Below are 19,065 nucleotides of genomic sequence, written 5' to 3'. Positions count from 1 at the left end.
TCTTTGTTATATTCTGGAGTTGTTGCATACCTGAAAAGACCTGAAAGCGCCTCCGGTTGGTTTGGTTCTTGCTAAGATCACACAGTTCACCGGGGATGTGTTTGCAAAGTCGACATAAGAGCAATAGCGCAACAGGATCGCACCATCTACAGATAAAATTGTTCGGCAAGCTCCTTCGCTGCTGTCGAAAGCTGTTGAACGATTGGGAGAAGTGTGTATACAAATCAACTATGCTGCAGCTCAAGGCAACAAAGTGACGACAGTATTCATCATCCCCTATCATTGCGATTATTCTGAGTATTTCACGTATTTCATCGAGGTTACATGACTATATTAACCTTGGCAAAATACCCTAGCCACATGTTAATTGTCTTAGTTGACTGACCAGTGGTTCTCGATTGCACACATCTGCTTCTTCCATCATATCTTTGTGTCTGGCAACAGATATGCCGTCTGATATAATACTGTATCGATAGCGTCGACATGATAAGTTAGTGTGCTACCCTTGTCTTGGAAACCCCTGGAAACTGCTAACCAATTGGATTGTGAATGTGGCTTTTCGCCAGGGTTCCTCTTGGTCGTTGGATTTCAGCGGATTTCATAGGCCTAACCTAACCTGCCAAGATTTTAATTGAGCCCTGGATTTACGTCCGTTTAGCGACACGGAACGGACACCAACACGTTTTTCACTGTAATCTTGCAGATGCCAGGCACACAATGAGGAAAAAATGACATTTTGATGAAGTACGAGGCACATAAAAGTTTGGCTCGATAACATTGAGCCGAATTACTTTTAGGACTCTCAAGGACCTACAGTTTGGACATTAGCTAGATACAGGACTTGGAATTTTGACCCCTGACGATTGATTTCAAGCTTGGTAGAGCTCAAATTCATGAATAGGCACCCATGGGCAGATAGCAGATCCTCTATACTCAGTTTGATATACATAAAATTAGGTCAAATGTATATGTAGCAGGAGGGAAACTGAGTTATATCCATGATATCTCTAATGTGGATTGTCTCCCCTAGGGGGCCGAAGCGCAATCCGAGGTCCAGAGTGACTGTGCTTGACGCATTTAATCCGCCAAAGTCAATTCCATTGTATTGATCATCGTGGTCCTCTGGCAGTTGACCAGAGATCCAATCCTCCCATTCTAATCCATCTTCGGGGGCATCTTCAACGTCATCCGACAAAACGTTTCCCGACATATCCGCAAGGCGCTGGTCGGGATCCATGATTTGCCAGTTCCACCATATCCTATCCAAGTTAGCGTGATGCAAAAAGAAGAGGGGTTCTGCCAGAATATCAGCACGAGTTCATGCTAACAAGACTGAGGGTATATTTGCTTACCCCCCGGGCTAGAGTACAGATTCCCCAGTTCACCACCGACGACAAGATGCCCAGAGGCGTGTTCTGAAAGTTCCAAGTCGCTGTCATCCATGGACTCTTCCCGTCTATGATGTTGGTCGTTTCCTTCTAGCGCCAATCTAAACTCTTCGTAGGTCTGCTGTCGAAGAGCGTTCTGCACTACGTCTGCGCTCAAGAATTGCTTGAAACCATCGTTAATACCTCGCACGAGGCAGTGTGTCGTGACCAGCTTTCCCGGGCCTCCATGGACAACGAAGCTCTCTGGATCGCTGGCGTTGTACCCAAATGGGCCGTCCATTACGCACCCTACGAAGGTGCTGCGTATAATTTGCGATTCCTCGGTGACGTTGTCAGGGAGGGTATAAGTCCCTTTTACGCCGTCCCCACCAAAGCCTGTTACGGGATCGAAAACGGGCGAAGTGCGGATTCTAAAATGCTGCAAGTTAGTTTGGATTGAATGAAAGTGGAAGTAGAATGCCTTGCGATTTATTTCCGGCTACATCTTGACTCCAGTCCCAGTATCTGGTCATGCGTCGGTTAGTATGAATAGCTTAGTGCGTTGAAGACCTAGAACATACGGTATGGCGCCTCGATAATCGCAATCCCTCCGGAGTGTCTGTTCAAATAGGGTGACGAAACGGCGATGCCAAGGTAAAAAGTGCCCCTTCATTTTGTCGTCAGAGGTTCGGTCGCAGATACTGACTGCGTCTGCATACTGTATAATGTATTGAATCCGCCGTGTGGATATGAACCGCTTGAAAATCGTCGAACCGCGACTGCACACCGGCGTACGAAGATAGCTTGGGCAATTTCCTGGTGCACTTCACAGCACGTATGTATTCCGACTTGTGCTCGTCACTCAGCGTTCTCCTATAATGGATCTATGAGTACCATCAAGTGTTGAATATTGGAATACAGCTTTGATTACCACTCTTGACGCTTTAACAGATGGCTACATTGCCTTGAGCTGATGTCTTGACTGGCGTTCTTCCCGTTGAGTTCAGCATCGAGATCGGCATCGGAGTCTAATGCATGACGACACGTTGAACGAGAAATGATAACAGAGAGTAGAAGTAGCCTGATGAGAGGACCAGCGAGGCTGGGCAGAAGCGGGGGCGTCATTGCGATGAAGAGCCCCCCTTAGATGGCGCCTTGAGTTAATTATGTGAAATGGGCTTCGATTCGAAGTCACATAGCTATGACATGATTTTCCGTTAAAGATGCGAAGGCCCTGTGGACGCTCTGTTAATGCAGTACAAGAATAGAGTCGAGAATTTTAGTGCGTACATCAACTGATATATTTTTGTTCCGGGACTGCCACGGCAAGGCATAAGCCATATTAATACCATTTGCCATGCATGGGTAGGCCGAAACATAGCCAGAACTTAGAAGAGCGACAGACTCCACAGCTGAAATTATTCCCTTGATGGGTTATTGATAAGATCTTGTAGACGCGACCCTCCTATGGGTTTACGTTTACCTAGTTACTTTACTTAGGGGATGTTAGTTTTATCCAGCTTGAAAGATTTCATTTTGCTAGCTCACTCATTGAAAGGTATGCACTGCAGTGTAAAAAATGACGGATAACTTGACAATTCAACACAAGCGTAGATGTCCGCATTCTCAACGGAAACTGGCATCATGCATAGTGCATAGAGTTGTGACCTAAGTGTGCATGTCAAAACATTATAGGCAATGCCAGTGATAGCATTACTTGTATTTGACGTCTCGATTAGCCCTAGTTGTCAAGTCCAGAAGTTATGTTAGACAAGCACCAGCATTCTAGTTTCCTTTATAAAAGTTAAGGAAGACATACCAAAGTCATCATCTCCACATTTTTAAGAGAGTTCTGGCACAGAACATACGAATCTAATCGTTCCGTCGTCCAGAGTTTGACGATCGGCTACTAGCTAGCATCCTGTTCTCGCCATCCGTCTGTCTGTTTCATGCTATGACCGGGAACGCTGTTACAACTTTGTCTCCGAGTCGATATTCTGTCTGATTGAGCATGACAGAGGAAATGGACAGGTTAGATTTCTAGATATGCACGTCGTAACATTTTAAGATGTGAAGATTGTCTTTCAATGAATGACACAACAGTGCACGCCTTGACTTACCCAACTAATAAATCATCTGTCGACATGACTTGGCTTCCTGAAAATGTAATTCATAGACGCTTTTATGCTGCGGACTAGAGTTGTTGACCTGGCTTTCAACGACGCAAAGTTACTATCAAACACCTTGGATTAGCTGGCATAGTAGTAGGCTTGTGGCTCACCGTGTCACCTTGCAAGCGAGTATCTATCTTTCTGGCTATTCATCTTGTTACAAAGGCTTTATACAGCCATCCTTTGAGCAAAACCTTGGCTGTGGCTGGTACCCGGTACCCTGGACTTGACAAAACGGGACGACAATGAGGTGGTTTATTTTTGTGTGGCCCATCAATTTCCCAGGATTGGCGGAGTTGAACTTTGGTGCCCACGATTATCTATAAATTGCCGGCCCCTTTCTTTCCCCCCCTTCACCTTTCTCTTCCCCAACATTCACCATCTCTTCCTCAGACTGGTCGATCTCTCATTCTTTATGCACCTAACACTATGCCTCCCACTTGTGGAACCGTGAGTAGTCTACTTCTAGCCTTGCTTTCGGTCTTGGTTTCGGCTCGTCTGCTGCAGTATGCAGTGTGGCATTCTACCACGAAGCTTCCGCGTTGCGTCTATGCCCGCCATTATGGGTTCTTTTCTATGGTAAGTTTAAAGCACTCGCCCTGGATGATTTTGTCTATTTTCCTCACTATGCCACCGCAGGTTCTGTCTCGGCAATGAAGTACTATGGTCTGGTCTTGCCCTCTCTGTTATATCTTGTGTGATTTTTCTTCCGACTCGCATTCTGGCTAACCCTTTCTGCACCGCTACTACATTACTGGGTCTATGATTGGTACTTTTCATCTTCCGTGCCCTTCCATCATCGATTGACCCGTTGCGGATGTCTACAGTGTTTTGTCTGCGTCTATTGTCTGAAGTCCGGATGACGCTTTTCATGAAAGAATCTCTGCTGGTCTTTTGGTAGAACATATCTACTTGTGATACGCCTTGTCCTGAAGTTGGGGATTCCTTATGCTCTCGGGGTGTGTGTTTTCGTGCTTTCCAACAATCCGTGCCCTTTACTTGGCGCTTGTCTATTTATAGTTTGATGGGTCAATGTCTATCACGTGGGCTCTGTTTGCCGGACTTGGCCTTGTGGGTGGGCTTGTGTTTTGTGACTGCTCGTCTTTATCTGTGGCTCGTCTATTTTGTCTGCTTATCCTCTGCCCAAGGTTCCTAATCCTCGCTTTTGTCCACCTTTACCTGGCTTGAGGGTATGTCAGCGCACAATGCTATCGCTTTTCTAGGTTGTTGTCTTCCATGAATTCCTGTGTAGATTTGACTCTGTGATAATTCTTCCTGCTTGTTTCTGCTGTCGGTCTGTTTCTCTTTGCTACCCTGGGTCAATTTTTGCGTGACTGTGTCTTTGACTGCACGATTCTTGGATTTTATCCCGCGCTTCTTCTGTATGTGGAACTATTGTTATGGCACCCTGTCTGTTTGGTTGCGTTTTTTATTCACTGTTGGGGTGGGTGGGAGGTCGTGGTAAGTTTCAAAACTGCCAACGTTGCACAGAGTTCTGATTCTGTTCTAGGTCTTGCTCATTGGTTGCTACAATGGCTGTTGCTCGGGTCTTCTTGACTTTTCTTGCTTACCAACTGGATTGTGGACTTGGGGGTGTTCGCTTTTTTCTCTTTCGGTGGTGGACTCTACATTGTGGCATTGTGGTTGACTGCTCGCTGTCAATGGTCTGTTGCTCTGGTCTCTTATGGATGTCTGTTATATATTGCCTTTATGCGTTTCTGGCTTCTACTTTGTTGTGCTCTGTTGGTTCTCGCTTGATTTCGCCTCGTCATGTCTTGAGGTTGTTACCATGTCTGTTGTTCGAGTCTTTAATGTATCCTCTGGCTTAGCTTTGTTGGCATGGATCTATGGTGCTGCTACTGTTATCCTGGTCTTCGCTTCTTCCTCTAATGTGGTGTTTCTGATCATTGAACTTGGTTAACTCGTCATGCTGTCTTTCATTGGTTACTTTGGCTATGGTCTGCTTGCGCTGTTCGAACTTGGTTAACTCGCAATACTGTCTCTCATTAGCTACGTTGGCTATACTCTGGTTGCGCTATTCTTGGAATCTAATTCTGTCTTGTGCATCTTGTTCTCTTTCGTGTCTATTGCCAGTTGATGGTCTGTGTAATTGAATGCTTGTCATCTATGGTTCACTCTTGTTCTGTGCCTCTCTTTCGTGATTTTTGTGTTTTGTTGGATATATAATCTGTCTAGGGTTTGTTGGTTCGCGCTTCTTCTAGTTTTGCCTGTTTTTCTATAGCTTGGCGTTATCGATATGGAGGCTCTATGGTGCTGTTACTTTTGCTCTCTCCTCTCAATTGTGGTCTTGTGTCTTTGCATAACGCGATATCTCTACTCCTCATACTTGGTTGCTTCTTGTTGCTGTCTCGTGCACGATTTATCTGCTTCGCTATTCTCGGAGTCCGGTTTTCTGTAGGCATGCGTGTCCTCGTTCTCTTTGGTGTCTACTGGCTGATGGTCTGTCTTGTTGAATACCTGTCATCTATTGCTCACTCTTATTATATGCCTCACCGTTCAGTTTGCTGTGTCCTGTCGGATATCTACTCTGTCTGGGGTTGTCTTGGTTACGATTAAACGTTCTTGTTGTTGGTATGAAACGTCTCAACGATTGCGCTGCTGGGGTGGGCGGGCGGGCGTGGTGAGTCTATATACTGCTAGCTATCCCTCAGGATATTGATTCATTTTAACTTCAGATCGTTCGGATTGGTTGACTGGTTATTGCTTACTGTTGCTCTGTCCTTCATGGCTTGTGCTCGGTTCCCTTGCGTGTCTTCTCAAGTTAGGTCTTCTTGTCTGGATTGTACTGTGTTGTATCTATATTTCTGGCTCTGGGCATCTGTGTTTCTGTCTCGTCACGTCTTGGCTCCCACAGGATTTCTATCTGTCTATCTGGTCGTCTTAGAGCTTGATTTCTCTGTCTGTCGTATTCTCAATGCTTTCTGATGCTTGCGGGACCTCTGAATTCTCTGCTGCTATATTTGTTCTCTTTTAATGTTTTCATATTGAACCTTTCTTTTATGTATCATGACTGGCACTGTATAATGCTAACCATTTTCATCCAGACTTTGCAATCTCTTATTTAAGGTAAGTATTTTTTTCAAGCTTTATTTTGCTGATTATTTGTGTTAGGATCCGCAAAATGTTAGATTGGGCATGATTTGTTGAGAGAGTTTAAACGTTAGATGGGGCGGCTGCCCCTGTGAGTATATTTGCTTTATCCTGTCTTTCACAGCGTACTGACGTCCCTATACCTTTTCTTTTATAGGTCGGGTCCTCGTAGGTCTGGATTAAATTTTGTAGCAGACTTGGACATTTTAGTTTAAACTATGTGGTTGATTATCGAGATTGTAGTCACAATTGTTTGTTCGCTGAAGAGCTACAACGGAGTAATTTCATTAACTGTTATTTAAGACGCTACCTCTTTCCTCATAAACCCAAGACCGCCTGAGACCGCAGCAGCTGTGGGAATTTAGTCGCAAGCTTTGCGAAAAGGAGCGATGAAGAACCAGAAATGACTTGGGCATAATTCAAATAAGCTATGATGTCATCGTTAGCGAGCTGACTGTGACGTCTGTGAACATCATCGGCGCTTGTTCACGACTCAGACGTATGATGTCACCAATGGGGCTTTTGTCGACCTCGCCTACACAATCGTAATTGCAGAATGAACGGAATTAAGGTAGTTTGGATCCGAAATCGCCCTCGAAATGCGTATAAAGGAGGGCAACAGAATGCCAATGTACTCATCAAATTCCCGCCTTTTAAACGCATCGCACCTATCAAACCTACTTTAAAAACATGGCATCATCAGCTTTCAACAACACTGTTTCTGGAGAGCCCAAGTACGTACTGTACCGATTCAACTTTTTTGAAATTTTGCTTAATCCACATTGCCATGTATAGCAAGACCACAGGGCAATTCCACTCCACCAAAGGAAACGTAGTCGAAGCTATCGGCAACGTAACCGGGGCCACATCGTGGCAGCAGTCCGGAAAAGAAGAGCACGCCGCTGGCGAGGCCGAGTACAAAGCTGCCCAGGCCAAAGGATACGCCGAAGGGACCACCGACCGGATCAGTGGCAAGAAAGACTCAATCGTCGGTGCCATCACTGGTGACAAGTCTCAGCAAGCTGCAGGTAAATGTGCTTTTTAGTGCCCTTTTTCAAATGTTTATTCATCGTCTTTTTTTCATCACAGGAAATGCTCGACACGATAAAGGTCAAGCTCAACAGGAGATCAACAAGAATACCTGAATGACTTAAGTTATCAAATACCCTAGTTATTGTGCATTTATCCTCCACATAATGTAATATATAAACAATGTTATTCTATTTGAACTGTGATCAAACCTTCTGATACCGTTGAGAAGCGATGTGTTATATTCCTTGTTGAAGTTGGAACTTGGAACACAGTAGCATTGGCTACTCGTTCAATGAACTGGATTTAGCAATCCAAATCATCTTCCGTCTATTCATTATTTTATGTATATATATTACGTTCCTAGCAATGAACGTACAAGCAGCATATTATTTGCAACGAGGGACGTTGCACTTTTACACAATCCCTTTCTTCCACCGAGGGTCCGAGCGTGGGTATAGGTTCGGCAAGTTCCGCATATGGCAGTTTTCTTCTCAGGGTTGTGATTCACGCTGTTTCCTGCCTCGTCGTTTTACCTACACCGCGTCTCTGGCGTTCATTTTGAGGCTTTCCTTTACTCTCTCTCTCGATATTCTACGATTCTCCCACGTATATGGATGGCATAGGCTCACTTCAAAGTTAAAGATGGATCACTCAAGTTTTCTTTCTCGTATTCTGCTTCTGCTTCATCGAGTCGATACAAGGAAACACGCCAATGATCTGTCGCCATGAACATGTACATTCAATGATTGGGGTTATTGATATCTCATCGTTAAAGCCAGACCTTGAGACACAACAGTTTCTCAGATTGTTTAGGGCGCACGATGTCGAATTAATCTTCAATTCTTGAATGTACGTATTCAGGCAAATATCGCTGGTCACTCATCGAATGTGCAAGGTGTGCCCACTTCGGGAATCGTTGAGCAAAGTTCATCAAGGATAATAATCCAAAATTCACATTTCCAAGTAATGACAGACGTGGATAGTGTGTAAATTACTTTCTTCCACCTTTCTTCTTCCCCTTCCCTGATCCACGATGACCTCCTGGAGATTTCGACCGGCTTCTCGACGACTGTACTTTCGAAGAGGAAGGCTTTGATTTGTTAACATTGTGATGACTGGAACGATCATGTTGATCTGCCTTTGCCTTTTGATTAGCCGGGGTAGCTGTGGATGTGTGCTGCCCCTTGCCATGAACTTTGCCACTCTCAGGCTGTACCGACAATGATGAAGCGCGGCGGGGTCCGGTCGACTTGTTTTTTGAACCAGTCGAAGACCTGGAGTTTGACTTCGCACGCTGTCGGCTCCGTCCACGTCGGCGGCCAACCGGCTTACTAGGCTGCTGCTTAAAGCCATGGCTCTCCAACCTTGCAGGCGCCTCTGCAGTTTGATGTATCTTTGCTGGAGGATGTGCCGCGTTGAATTTGTCGATCTTTGACTTTAATCTGTCGGCCTTAATCTTCTTGTCGAGGTCCTCCACGAACTTTTGTTTCCGCTCTTCTGCAGTTTCTCCAGGCTTCGAAATCGGCTTATCATGACTGTGAGATTCTACGAGATTATGAAGAGAATGTGCCGCTGGTGGAGGATGGTCTTTGTTGAATTTCTGAGCCTTCTCTGCCAGCAAACGTTCGTAATGCGCTCTATCTTGTGGACGTGGTGGTTGGCGAGTGTCTGAGTTTGATATTGGTACAGGAGCTCCAAAGTGCGAAGCATGGTCATCCTTTGAAGGTTGAAAGTTTTCTGGCTTCCAAACATGATCCTTTTCTGCGACGCGACCTGGGTGGAGATATGACTTCTTTCGGGTATTCCTTGACCTCGCCTTTTTGGCCCGGGAACTAGCGGGCTTGGATGAAACACCATCGCGATAGCGTAGCACCTTGCCAGAAGGCAGAACAGGCCGATAACGTATGGTATGTACCTTTTGGGAATTCTTAACTTTTTCAGAACGACTTTTTTCTTCTTTGACTTGGTGTTGGAAGCCTTTTCTTCATCCTTAGGTTTCTGAGTTTGTGAATTAAGGCGTGCAGGCGCTTCATGGCCAATGCGCTGCTTGGGATCAAGTGGGAGCCAGCCCGGGTTTGCTCGAACCGTCCCCAGTGCATTATGTTGGATCATCAGCCTTTTTGCTCCATTCAGAAGCCCGCCTTCGGCTGCTACAACCAAATTAGTACCAACTCATCGCACAATAAGTTACCAGTGTTATCAGTGTACTTACTGGATTCGCGATCTGGAACATATTGAACCGTCGTTGTAGTTGAATGATGTTCGTTGTCAAACATGGCAGGTTGCTTTTCATCGCGGACGCGGTCACCCAGCGATGGTGCATACTCTCGAAATGGCCCTCCATGAGGTATACCGCGCAATGCATTTGCCCGATTTAACCTATTGGTTTCACTGTCTGCAACCGGCATAGGTTTTCGATTCTCTGGATGAAGGGCTTGATTGAATTGTACATGAGCCATATGCTCTGGAAGCTTGTCATCGCCATAATAAGCTGTGACTATACCAGTTTCCGAGTCGTAATGTTGGTCATATCTCCCGGGCAGAGGGCGTAATTTTTCTTCGGCTTCGTTTGGAGGTAAAGGGGCACCACCAGTGGATAGAAGTAGATAGAATAAGAAAATGAAGGTAGTAAGGGAAATTTTGATTGTCCCGGCCATTTTTATCGTGACTCTTCAGTTGAGTTGGTATATGGATATCCTTCGGCCAGCGAAGGGGTGAAGATACACTGATTTCAGTCTAGTAATATAATATATACTTGTATGTCTACCCAGGAGGCAGGTGGTAACCATATTTTGTCGACTCAATGGGTAGTCTGAGGATAAACTACTGTGGGCTCATAACTCAGGAAGTCCGTTACAACTGAATAACGCGCTTGTAAGTACACTGTCCACAAGTGTATGTGATGCGCCTGCACTCGGCAGAGATATAACAGCGATTTACACCTTCTGGATAAAAGATTTTCTAGATTTCTGCCGGGTTATGCGATTTTTGTTTATAAATTAGGAGCTTGAATACACAGATACTGAGTGCTGGATGTCAATCTGTTCATTATCAAAGCACCCACACTCTTGACAGCAGTCCTGGTGGTCATTCTATTCCAATTTCCAAGTCCAGAATAGTTCGAGTTCTGGCTTCTTTGATCCGATCATTATAAACATTGTACTTAACATCAGCATACATCATGGAACTACTAACCAACCTTCCCAACTAGCCGTCAATGGGTCGCCCACCTCGCTGTGCTGTCTTCTGTACTGCAGACATCCCAGCCTCAGTAAGTTCCATCCACTACTGCATACCTATACTTACGCATTGGACCTGACCCCATACAGGAGCTAGACACTCTGCTGATCATTAGTGAGGAGCACAAACTGGGTAACCGAGAATCTTTTCAAAGCTCCGACTTCATCATCTCCGATTGGATGGTGATCATGACCTCTGAGAACGTATCTGAAATACCTCATGTGTTGACCCAACCAGTCCAACCTTTCCGATCTCCATTCCTCGGGAAAAGCATCGAGGAGGTTGCTGCGTGGTACGACACCAACATAATCCAACCCAAGGTTCCCGGGTTCTATTCTGGAGCATTTATTGTAATGGATGAAGAAGCGCTTCAGGAGCAAATATGCACCGTCGTCCATATGAAGAAAGGCCTCAATAATATCGAGCTGTTGGGTTGTGAATGGATTCTTGCGCTACAGATGGCCAGCATTCTCGATTTAAACCACGCGTTCGAGGATACAATCCAAAAGTACATCAGGAAGGGGGTCATCATGACTCTAGAAAATTTGGAGCTAGCCATGAGCGCAGGACGATATCTGGAAGGAATGGAAGTCAAAATAGATGAGGTATGGAAGGACTTCAGCAACTGGTGATAGAATTAATATTAGGATGTTCAAATTGTTTTTTGGTAGAGCCGGATGCATGATTGAATGAATTGTCTCTCTAAGTCTTTTTCTAAACGTGAAATTACAAACTGGCAGTACCATGTATACCACCGTGACGGTGACTCGGAGCTGACAGCATGTACAATAAAGTAATACCCTGAGCGCGTAAACGGAGTACGGAAAAAGAAGAAAAGAATCAAGCACACAGTAATGTAAGGCTTCGATCCAGAAAATTAGTATATTCCTTGATCGGTCAGTTGAGATCTATCCGCTCACAAAAATGACATTTAATAGCGACTCGTCCCCAGCCCGTTTTCTTCAATGACACGCCCGCCGTATCGCTGCCCAGTCTTCTGTACGACAGAAATTCCACTTCCTGTAAAGAGCCAGTTTTATAGTCAATTTTAGTCGATGTTGATTTACTTTCACTATCCACAGATTTTAGACACTCTGCTAAATGTTAGCCAGGAGTACCTGGAGTCCAACTCTGATGTCACCGAGAGGATGGTTCTAATGACCTCGGAGAATATTTTGGAAATTCCTCAACTTTTGACCCGACCCGTTCAACCTTTTGATACGCCGTTTGTTGGAAAAACACCCCAAGACATCGCCACTTGGTACCACGCAAACATCATATTGCCGAATACCGCTGGGTTCTTTAAGGGATCATTCATAGTCCTTGACGAAGAAGCGCTTGGAGAACAAATATGCACCGTTGTGAACATGAAGAAAGGGCCGGATAACATCGACATCTTACGCTGCGAGTTTATTCTTGGACTGGATATGGCGGTCATCCTTGATTTGGATCACGCATTTGAAGAAGTGATCGAAAAGTATATGAGGCTTGATATACTGATGACGAAGGCAAATCTCAGGCTCGCTATGAATGGGGGTATGTACCTAGATGGTATGGAGGTCACGGTCGATGAGGAGTGGAAGGATTTCAGATATTGGTAGTATTCCAGGTCAGACAACAGGACTTTGTGGTGTTCGCAGACGCAGTTTTTCCTGATTCAGACTGTGGGGAGTGCCACGGGTCTCTGACAATTTATGATTGACTTGTGTGTATTGTCAGTATTGAGCAAACTCGTCATATCCACAAACTCATCGTATCCACAAACTGAAATGGATACTGGTGAATACTTTCCCCCAAGTCTTGAACGTAAGACTAGGGATCATTTCCTCATTGTCAACACGCCATATGCAGGGATTTCTGCGGATAATTTGATAAGTCTTTTATTCTCCATCAGTTAATTACAAAAGCGGAGTCGACACTCTTCTGAATCAAATTGTAGCCGTGGTGTTCGTGTCATTTTTGAATATCGCTTACTGGGGCGTGTTGGTCAAACACAGAATCATTCGGTACGTGGCTTTTCGATCAAATAATTATCTATACACAAAGTAAAGATCATACTTAATCTTGACATATACTACTAACCAGTCATCCCACCTCGCCGTCAATGGGTCACCCAACGCCTCGCTGCCCCATCTTCTGCACTGCAGATATTCCAACCTCAGTGAGTCAGTGGCATCTACTGGTACATGTATCTTCTTACGCAGCAAACATGAACGCACACAGGAACTAGACATTTTTTTAAATATTACCGAGGAATACAAGTTCGGTACCCCGCAAATCTTTCAAGGCAGCGGTTTTGACATCTCCAATTGGATGGTGATAATGACCTCGGAAGACGTATCTGAAATTCCTCGTTCGTTGACTCAACCGGTTCAGCCTTTCCTATCGCCATTCCTTGGAAAGAGTATCGAGGAGATTGCTGCATGGTACGATGCCAATATTATCCAACCAAACGTTCCCGGATTCTATCCTGGAGCGTTTATTGTGATGGATGAAGATGCCCTCCAGCAGCAAATATGTGCTGTCGTCAATATGAAGAATGGCCCTAACGATATTGACATTTTGGGATGCGAATGGATCCTTGCGTTAAAAATGGCGAGCATTGTCAACCTGGATCATGCGTTCGAGTCAGTCATCGAAAAGTACACGAGGAATGGAATCCTCATGACGTTAGACAATTTGAAGCTGGCCATGAGTTCAGGACGGTACCTGGAAGGGATGGAGGTCAAAATAAACGAGGAGTGGAAAGACTTCAGCAAATGGTGATGGAGCTATTACAACGTTCAAAACCTCATTACTATGTATTAGCTGGAATTGGTTGTTGTTCGAATGAATAAATAAACCATCATTGTAAACGTTTCTCAAACCATGAAATCTCAAACCAACAGAACTAGCCATAGAAGTACTGGGCACAGACTGCTCATCTCAGTGAATTACCAAAGCGTCTATATTTTGGATGGTATTAGCCGTGGTGTCGTCGTAATTTCTGAATATCGCTTCCTCGCATCGGCGGTAAGATTTGTTAGTCGAATGCAGAATCATTCGAAATGTGGCGTTTCGATCAAATAATTATCCATACACAAAGATCATACTTAATCTTGACATACACTGCTAACCAGCCATCCCACCTCGCTGTCAATGGGTCACCCAACACGTCGTTGCCCCATCTTCTGCACCGTAGACATTCCAACCTCAGTGAGTCAGTGGCATCTACTGGTACATGTATCTTACTTACACAACAAACGTGAACGCACACAGGAGCTAGACATTTTTCTAAATATTACCGAGGAATACAAGTTCGGTACCCCGCAAGTCTTTCAAAGCGGCGGTTTTGACATCTCTAATTGGATGGTAATAATGACCTCGGAAGACGTATCTGAAATTCCTCATTCCTTAACTCAACCGATTCAGCCTTTCCGATCGCCATTCCTTGGAAAGAGCATTGAGGAGATTGCTGCATGGTACGATGCCAATATTATCCAACCCAAAGTTCCCGGGTTCTATTCTGGAGCGTTTATTGTAATGGATGAAGATGCCCTCCAGCAGCAAATATGTGCTGTCGTCAACATGAAGAAAGGCCTCCAAAACATCGAGCTTCTCGGATGCGAGTGGATCCTTGCGTTGCATATGGCCAGCATTCTCAATTTGAATCATCCGTTCGAAGATGCAGTGATCGAAAAGTACATGAGGAACAACATCCTCATGACGTTAGAAAATTTGGAACTAGCCATGAATTCAGGACGGTATTTGGAAGGGATGGAAGTCAAAATCAACGAGGAGTGGAAGGACTTCGACAACTGGTGACCGCTATGGCTGTCCGTTTGCACATTTAATACCAAAGTATAAATTCTTTCCCCATACATATAAATCACAATTTTTCTTGAACCCAACTACATACCTTGGTGTCCCGGTTATAGAGAGATAATTTCCGAGCATAGAAAAAATTATCCCGGTCATTGTATTTGCATGCCCTTCAGTTTGAATGGGAGCTGCACACATAAGGGTATGCTATCCATACATAAAAACTCAGTACCATAGTCTGTGACCCTCTCCGCATGTACCTCAACTTTTGTCCAAAGATATAGAGTTGACCAGATGAATATTATTCGTGCCGTCCGTGCCGTAGAGGCGTGGGAACTCGATTTTCGTTCCGCTTGCAGTGGATTGCTACTTGTGAAGAAAGTAGGAAAGTCATTACAAGATTATAAAATTAATCATCAGCATAAACACTCGTACATTAAAGTCACATAAGACTGAATATAGACTACTCCAATGCAATTTTCTGTCTGCAACCTCAACTTAGGCCTTTTAAGCCTTAGCACGGCAACTGGGCTGGTCAAAGCACTCGTCTCAAACTATGAAGACAAGCTACTTCTGTAATCAGCCTACACAGAAATATATTTACTGATTAATTGGATAAATGTGCATCTCTTTAATGTTCAATCAGCATGTGTTGATAGGCATACAGGCAATGAACTGTAATTTGTGTCCACATTTGCCGAGATTTGCTGATTCTCACGATGCCTAGGCATGCACGGCATAGACAGAATGCCGAAAAATGACTGTATATCTTCGGGATGAAGAAAGGTAAGAATAATCATACGGGGAACCTTCAGACATAAGTAAGACAACAAGATATGTATAAAAGGGAGTGTTTTCTCTATGTAAGGGATTGTAATTTGTATATGTGGGCACCAAAACTATATGTATGGTATTCAAAGTTGTATCTGAGGGTGCAACCTATGAATGTATGGATACTGGATTTATATGTTCGGAAACCATCTCTCTATATCTGGGACATTAGAGTGTGTATATGAAATTGTGTAGAATTGAGACTTCTATGTATGGGACAAAAAGTTTATAGATTGGTATTAAATGTGCAAACGGACAGCCATAGACCGCAGCAATATGACGTTTTACACTACACATTGTTGAATTTTTTTTTTCATGAATTATTTGCATCAAATTTCGATGGTTTACTGTGTACACTTTCTGATTCAAGTCCGAAGTGGCCCTCAATCCGTCAACTCGTGTCATGTCGTAAAGGCTGAGCTGAGCCTTGCCGCATTTACAAATAGTCTTCAGCAAATCCTCTCCCGAATACTTTGGACGTAAGGATAGGTATCAATATCCTGAATCTCAGCACTATGTCTTCATTGTCGGCACGTTACACGGAAGGGGTAATGTTTGCCTACATCCCTCACTAAAGCCTCCAGCAGCCAGCTTCTCCTAAGACTTCATGTTATTTTAGAGGTCGGTTCTACATCGCCGGTGGGTACATCGCTTGGTATTTGACAGACATACATAATATCACATCCACAGTGTGCACCTTCTGGCGTCGAAGTCCTTGTAATATATGATTGTGGATGATGCCGTCCGAGGTGTGCACGCTGCACACTAGGTAACGCACAACGAAACCTTCTCGATGGAGCCTGAGGTCCATTACCCCCATAGTACCCTCAGCCTATCTTACCACCCAATATTGATGATCAAACATGTTTATTGGGGATCAATGAGCTCCCGACTGAGTCGTTGTGTTGTTTTCTGCATGACATAATAGTCCAGCGTCTGCCATTAGCACACGAGATCTGGACTCATGATCAGATCATTATTTGAATCACAACATTGTACTTAACCTCAACATACACCGTTGACCAACAGCAACTATCCCAAATAGCCGTCAATGGGCCAAACATCTCGCTGTGCCGTCTTCTGTACTGCAGACATCCCAGCCTCAGTATGTTCCATCCACTACTGCATACCTATGCTTACGCATTGAACCTGACCCCCTACAGGAGCTAGACACGCTTCTGATGATTACTGAGGAACACAAACTGGGTAACCGGGAATCTTTTCAAAGCTCTGACTTCATCATCTCCGATTGGATGGTGATAATGACCTCAGAAGACGTATCTGAAATACCTCACTTGTTGACCCAACCAGTCCAGCCTTTCCGATCGCCTTTAATTGGGAAAAGTATTGAGGAGGTCGCTGCGTGGTACGACACCAACATTATCCAACCAAACGTTCCAGGGTTCTATTTTGGAGCGTTTGTCGTGATGGATGAAGAAGCGCTCCAGGAGCAACTATGCACTGTCGTCCATATGAAGAAAGGCCTGGAGAATATCGAGCTTTTGGGTTGTGAATGGATTCTTGCACTGCAGATGGCCAGCATTCTCGATTTAGACCATGCGTTTGAGGAGACAATCCAAAGGTACATCAGGAAGGGGGTCATCATGACTCTAGAGAATTTGAAGCTAGCTATGAGTGCAGGACGATATCTGGAAGGAATGGAAGTCAAAATAGATGAAGTGTGGAAGGACTTTGGGAGCTGGTGACGGCAGTGATATGACATTTTACACTACGTATTTTCAAAGGTTTTGTTCAGATCTGAATGCGAAGTGACCCTCAATCCGTCAATTCGTGTCATATCGTGAAGGCTGAGCAGCCTTGCCACATTCACAAATACGCATCGGGGAATCCTCTCCCCCATACTTTGGATGTAAGGATAGGTGTCAATAGCCTGACCCCCAGCACTATTTCTTCGTTGTCGGCACGTCACCCGGAAAGAGTAATGGTTATCTACACCGAAGCCTCCAATTTCTCCTATGAATTTAAGTTATTTTGGGGGTCGCTTCTACTTTGCCGGTGATTAAACCGCTTAATATTTGGCAGACATACATAATATCGCATCGACAGTGTGCACCTCTGGCATCGAAGTCCTCCGAAAATATGATTGTGGACAGTGTGCACCTTCTGGCGTTGTGAATTATGATTGTTGAATGCCGTTCAGGGTGACCATGCTGCACACTACGTAAATCACAACAAAACCTTCTCGCTGGCGAGTCGATGGAGTTATACTACATTTCATACGTTCACCTTATCCTACTTGCCAGCCTCGAGCGTGAAATATTTCCACTTGGTACTCGATGATCCGTCCACCGAATCGTTGTGCTGTGTTTTGCACCGCAGAAATTCCAGCTTCGGTTCGTATCGTTTTGATATTTTACTTCTGTCAAGTGCGTGCGCTAATTATCGAGTGCATCTAACTCAGGAATTAGACTGCTTTCTTAGCATAACTGAGGACCATAAGCTCGGTACACCCGAAGTTTTTCAAAGATCCGATTTTATTATTGCTAAATGGATAGTGATAATGACCTCGGAAAACGTATCTGAAATCCCTCATTTGTTGACTCAACCGGTTCAGCCGTTCCAATCGCCATTCCTTGGAATGAGCTTTGAGGAGGTTGCTGCGTGGTACGACACCAACATTATTAAACCAAAAGTTCCTGGATTTTGGGAAGGAGCTTTTATTGTCTTGGACGAAGAAGCGCTCCAGGAGCAAATATGCACTGTCGTCAACATGAATAAAGGCCTCAAAAATATCGAGCTTCTGGGATGCGAATGGATTCTTGGGCTGCAGATGGCGGGCATTTTTGACATATGTCATCCTTTTCAAGATGTAATCGAAAAGTATACGAGGAACGGAATTCTCATGACGCTAGCAAATTTGTGACTGGCTATGAGTTCAGGAATGTACCTGGAAGGGATGGAGGTTAAAGTCGATGAGGTGTGGAAGGACTTCAATGACTGGTGATGGATCAAATGAATATTCGACTTATAAAACTGTACCTCATTTACTTCGTTGCTTTTCGTTGAACGATCGTTTGAGCTATCGCTGTAACTTCTCATTTCAAACTTCCATCGAAAGCGGGTAATTTGCTGAAGAAGGGTATTTTTGCCGTCGAAGACAGACAGATCAGGGCATTTGCCTTGCCGTTTCAAAAAAGTTGGCTCCAAATACATTGAACAGTACCCTCAGGTCGTAGCACCCCCAGAAAAGTTGAACTTTGTAATGTGTCGTGCCGTGACGGTGGACAGATTCATCAGGCTAAATTGACAGATTGCATACCCCAAGATGTTGTTGAGAAACGCCTCACAACTCACGAGAAGATCACAGCCAGCAATACCTACCTCAAAAGATAAGACGGGATTAAAATGTTGATAGCTCAGATGACGAGTCCTCATTTGTTGACTTGCCCCACGCAGTGCTTCCACTTACCATTCGTTATACAAGATGTGTCTTTGAACTCACGGGTTGGTTGGAGATACAGAACAGTTTTGAGATGTGCGAGGTTTGCAGA

General features: G+C 44.5%; 7 protein-coding genes across 7 annotated transcripts; 5 read left to right on the top strand and 2 right to left on the bottom strand.

Moving 5' to 3' along the window:
* Positions 1-958: 958 nt before the first annotated feature.
* JR316_0008688 (Tyrosinase P) lies at positions 959-2,492 on the bottom strand (the record flags this gene model as incomplete). Its single annotated transcript, XM_047894401.1, has 5 exons — positions 959-1,296; positions 1,353-1,798; positions 1,949-2,034; positions 2,087-2,240; positions 2,299-2,492. 5 exons carry the CDS (start codon positions 2,490-2,492, stop codon positions 959-961), a joined length of 1,218 nt encoding a protein of 405 aa, XP_047745860.1.
* Positions 2,493-7,339: 4,847 nt separating this feature from the next.
* Positions 7,340-7,794, top strand: JR316_0008687 (uncharacterized protein; the record flags this gene model as incomplete). The annotated part of the gene is made up of 3 exons (XM_047894400.1): positions 7,340-7,383; positions 7,445-7,677; positions 7,739-7,794. The coding sequence occupies 3 exons, from the start codon at positions 7,340-7,342 to the stop codon at positions 7,792-7,794; spliced, it is 333 nt and encodes a 110-aa protein (XP_047745859.1).
* An 878-nt stretch (positions 7,795-8,672) lies between these two features.
* Positions 8,673-10,338, bottom strand: JR316_0008686 (uncharacterized protein; the record flags this gene model as incomplete). The annotated part of the gene is made up of 3 exons (XM_047894399.1): positions 8,673-9,513; positions 9,597-9,831; positions 9,894-10,338. 3 exons carry the CDS (start codon positions 10,336-10,338, stop codon positions 8,673-8,675), a joined length of 1,521 nt encoding a protein of 506 aa, XP_047745858.1.
* Positions 10,339-10,898: 560 nt separating this feature from the next.
* On the top strand, positions 10,899-13,687 carry JR316_0008685 (uncharacterized protein; the record flags this gene model as incomplete). The annotated part of the gene is made up of 7 exons (XM_047894398.1): positions 10,899-10,952; positions 11,011-11,526; positions 12,004-12,457; positions 12,641-12,814; positions 12,861-12,927; positions 13,007-13,082; positions 13,145-13,687. 7 exons carry the CDS (start codon positions 10,899-10,901, stop codon positions 13,685-13,687), a joined length of 1,884 nt encoding a protein of 627 aa, XP_047745857.1.
* Positions 13,688-14,059: 372 nt separating this feature from the next.
* Positions 14,060-14,725, top strand: JR316_0008684 (uncharacterized protein; the record flags this gene model as incomplete). Its single annotated transcript, XM_047894397.1, has 2 exons — positions 14,060-14,116; positions 14,180-14,725. 2 exons carry the CDS (start codon positions 14,060-14,062, stop codon positions 14,723-14,725), a joined length of 603 nt encoding a protein of 200 aa, XP_047745856.1.
* A 1,879-nt stretch (positions 14,726-16,604) lies between these two features.
* JR316_0008683 (uncharacterized protein) lies at positions 16,605-17,259 on the top strand (the record flags this gene model as incomplete). Its single annotated transcript, XM_047894396.1, has 2 exons — positions 16,605-16,658; positions 16,717-17,259. 2 exons carry the CDS (start codon positions 16,605-16,607, stop codon positions 17,257-17,259), a joined length of 597 nt encoding a protein of 198 aa, XP_047745855.1.
* A 591-nt stretch (positions 17,260-17,850) lies between these two features.
* JR316_0008682 (uncharacterized protein) lies at positions 17,851-18,518 on the top strand (the record flags this gene model as incomplete). The annotated part of the gene is made up of 3 exons (XM_047894395.1): positions 17,851-17,907; positions 17,976-18,394; positions 18,449-18,518. 3 exons carry the CDS (start codon positions 17,851-17,853, stop codon positions 18,516-18,518), a joined length of 546 nt encoding a protein of 181 aa, XP_047745854.1.
* Between the last annotated feature and the right edge of the window lie 547 nt (positions 18,519-19,065).

The sequence above is a fragment of the Psilocybe cubensis genome, chromosome 8 (genome assembly GCF_017499595.1).
Source record: "Psilocybe cubensis strain MGC-MH-2018 chromosome 8, whole genome shotgun sequence".
NCBI classification, from domain to species: Eukaryota; Fungi; Basidiomycota; class Agaricomycetes; order Agaricales; family Agrocybaceae; genus Psilocybe; species Psilocybe cubensis.
Note: the sequence above shows the minus strand (reverse complement) of the source record. Positions and strands in the feature narration are given on the sequence as shown.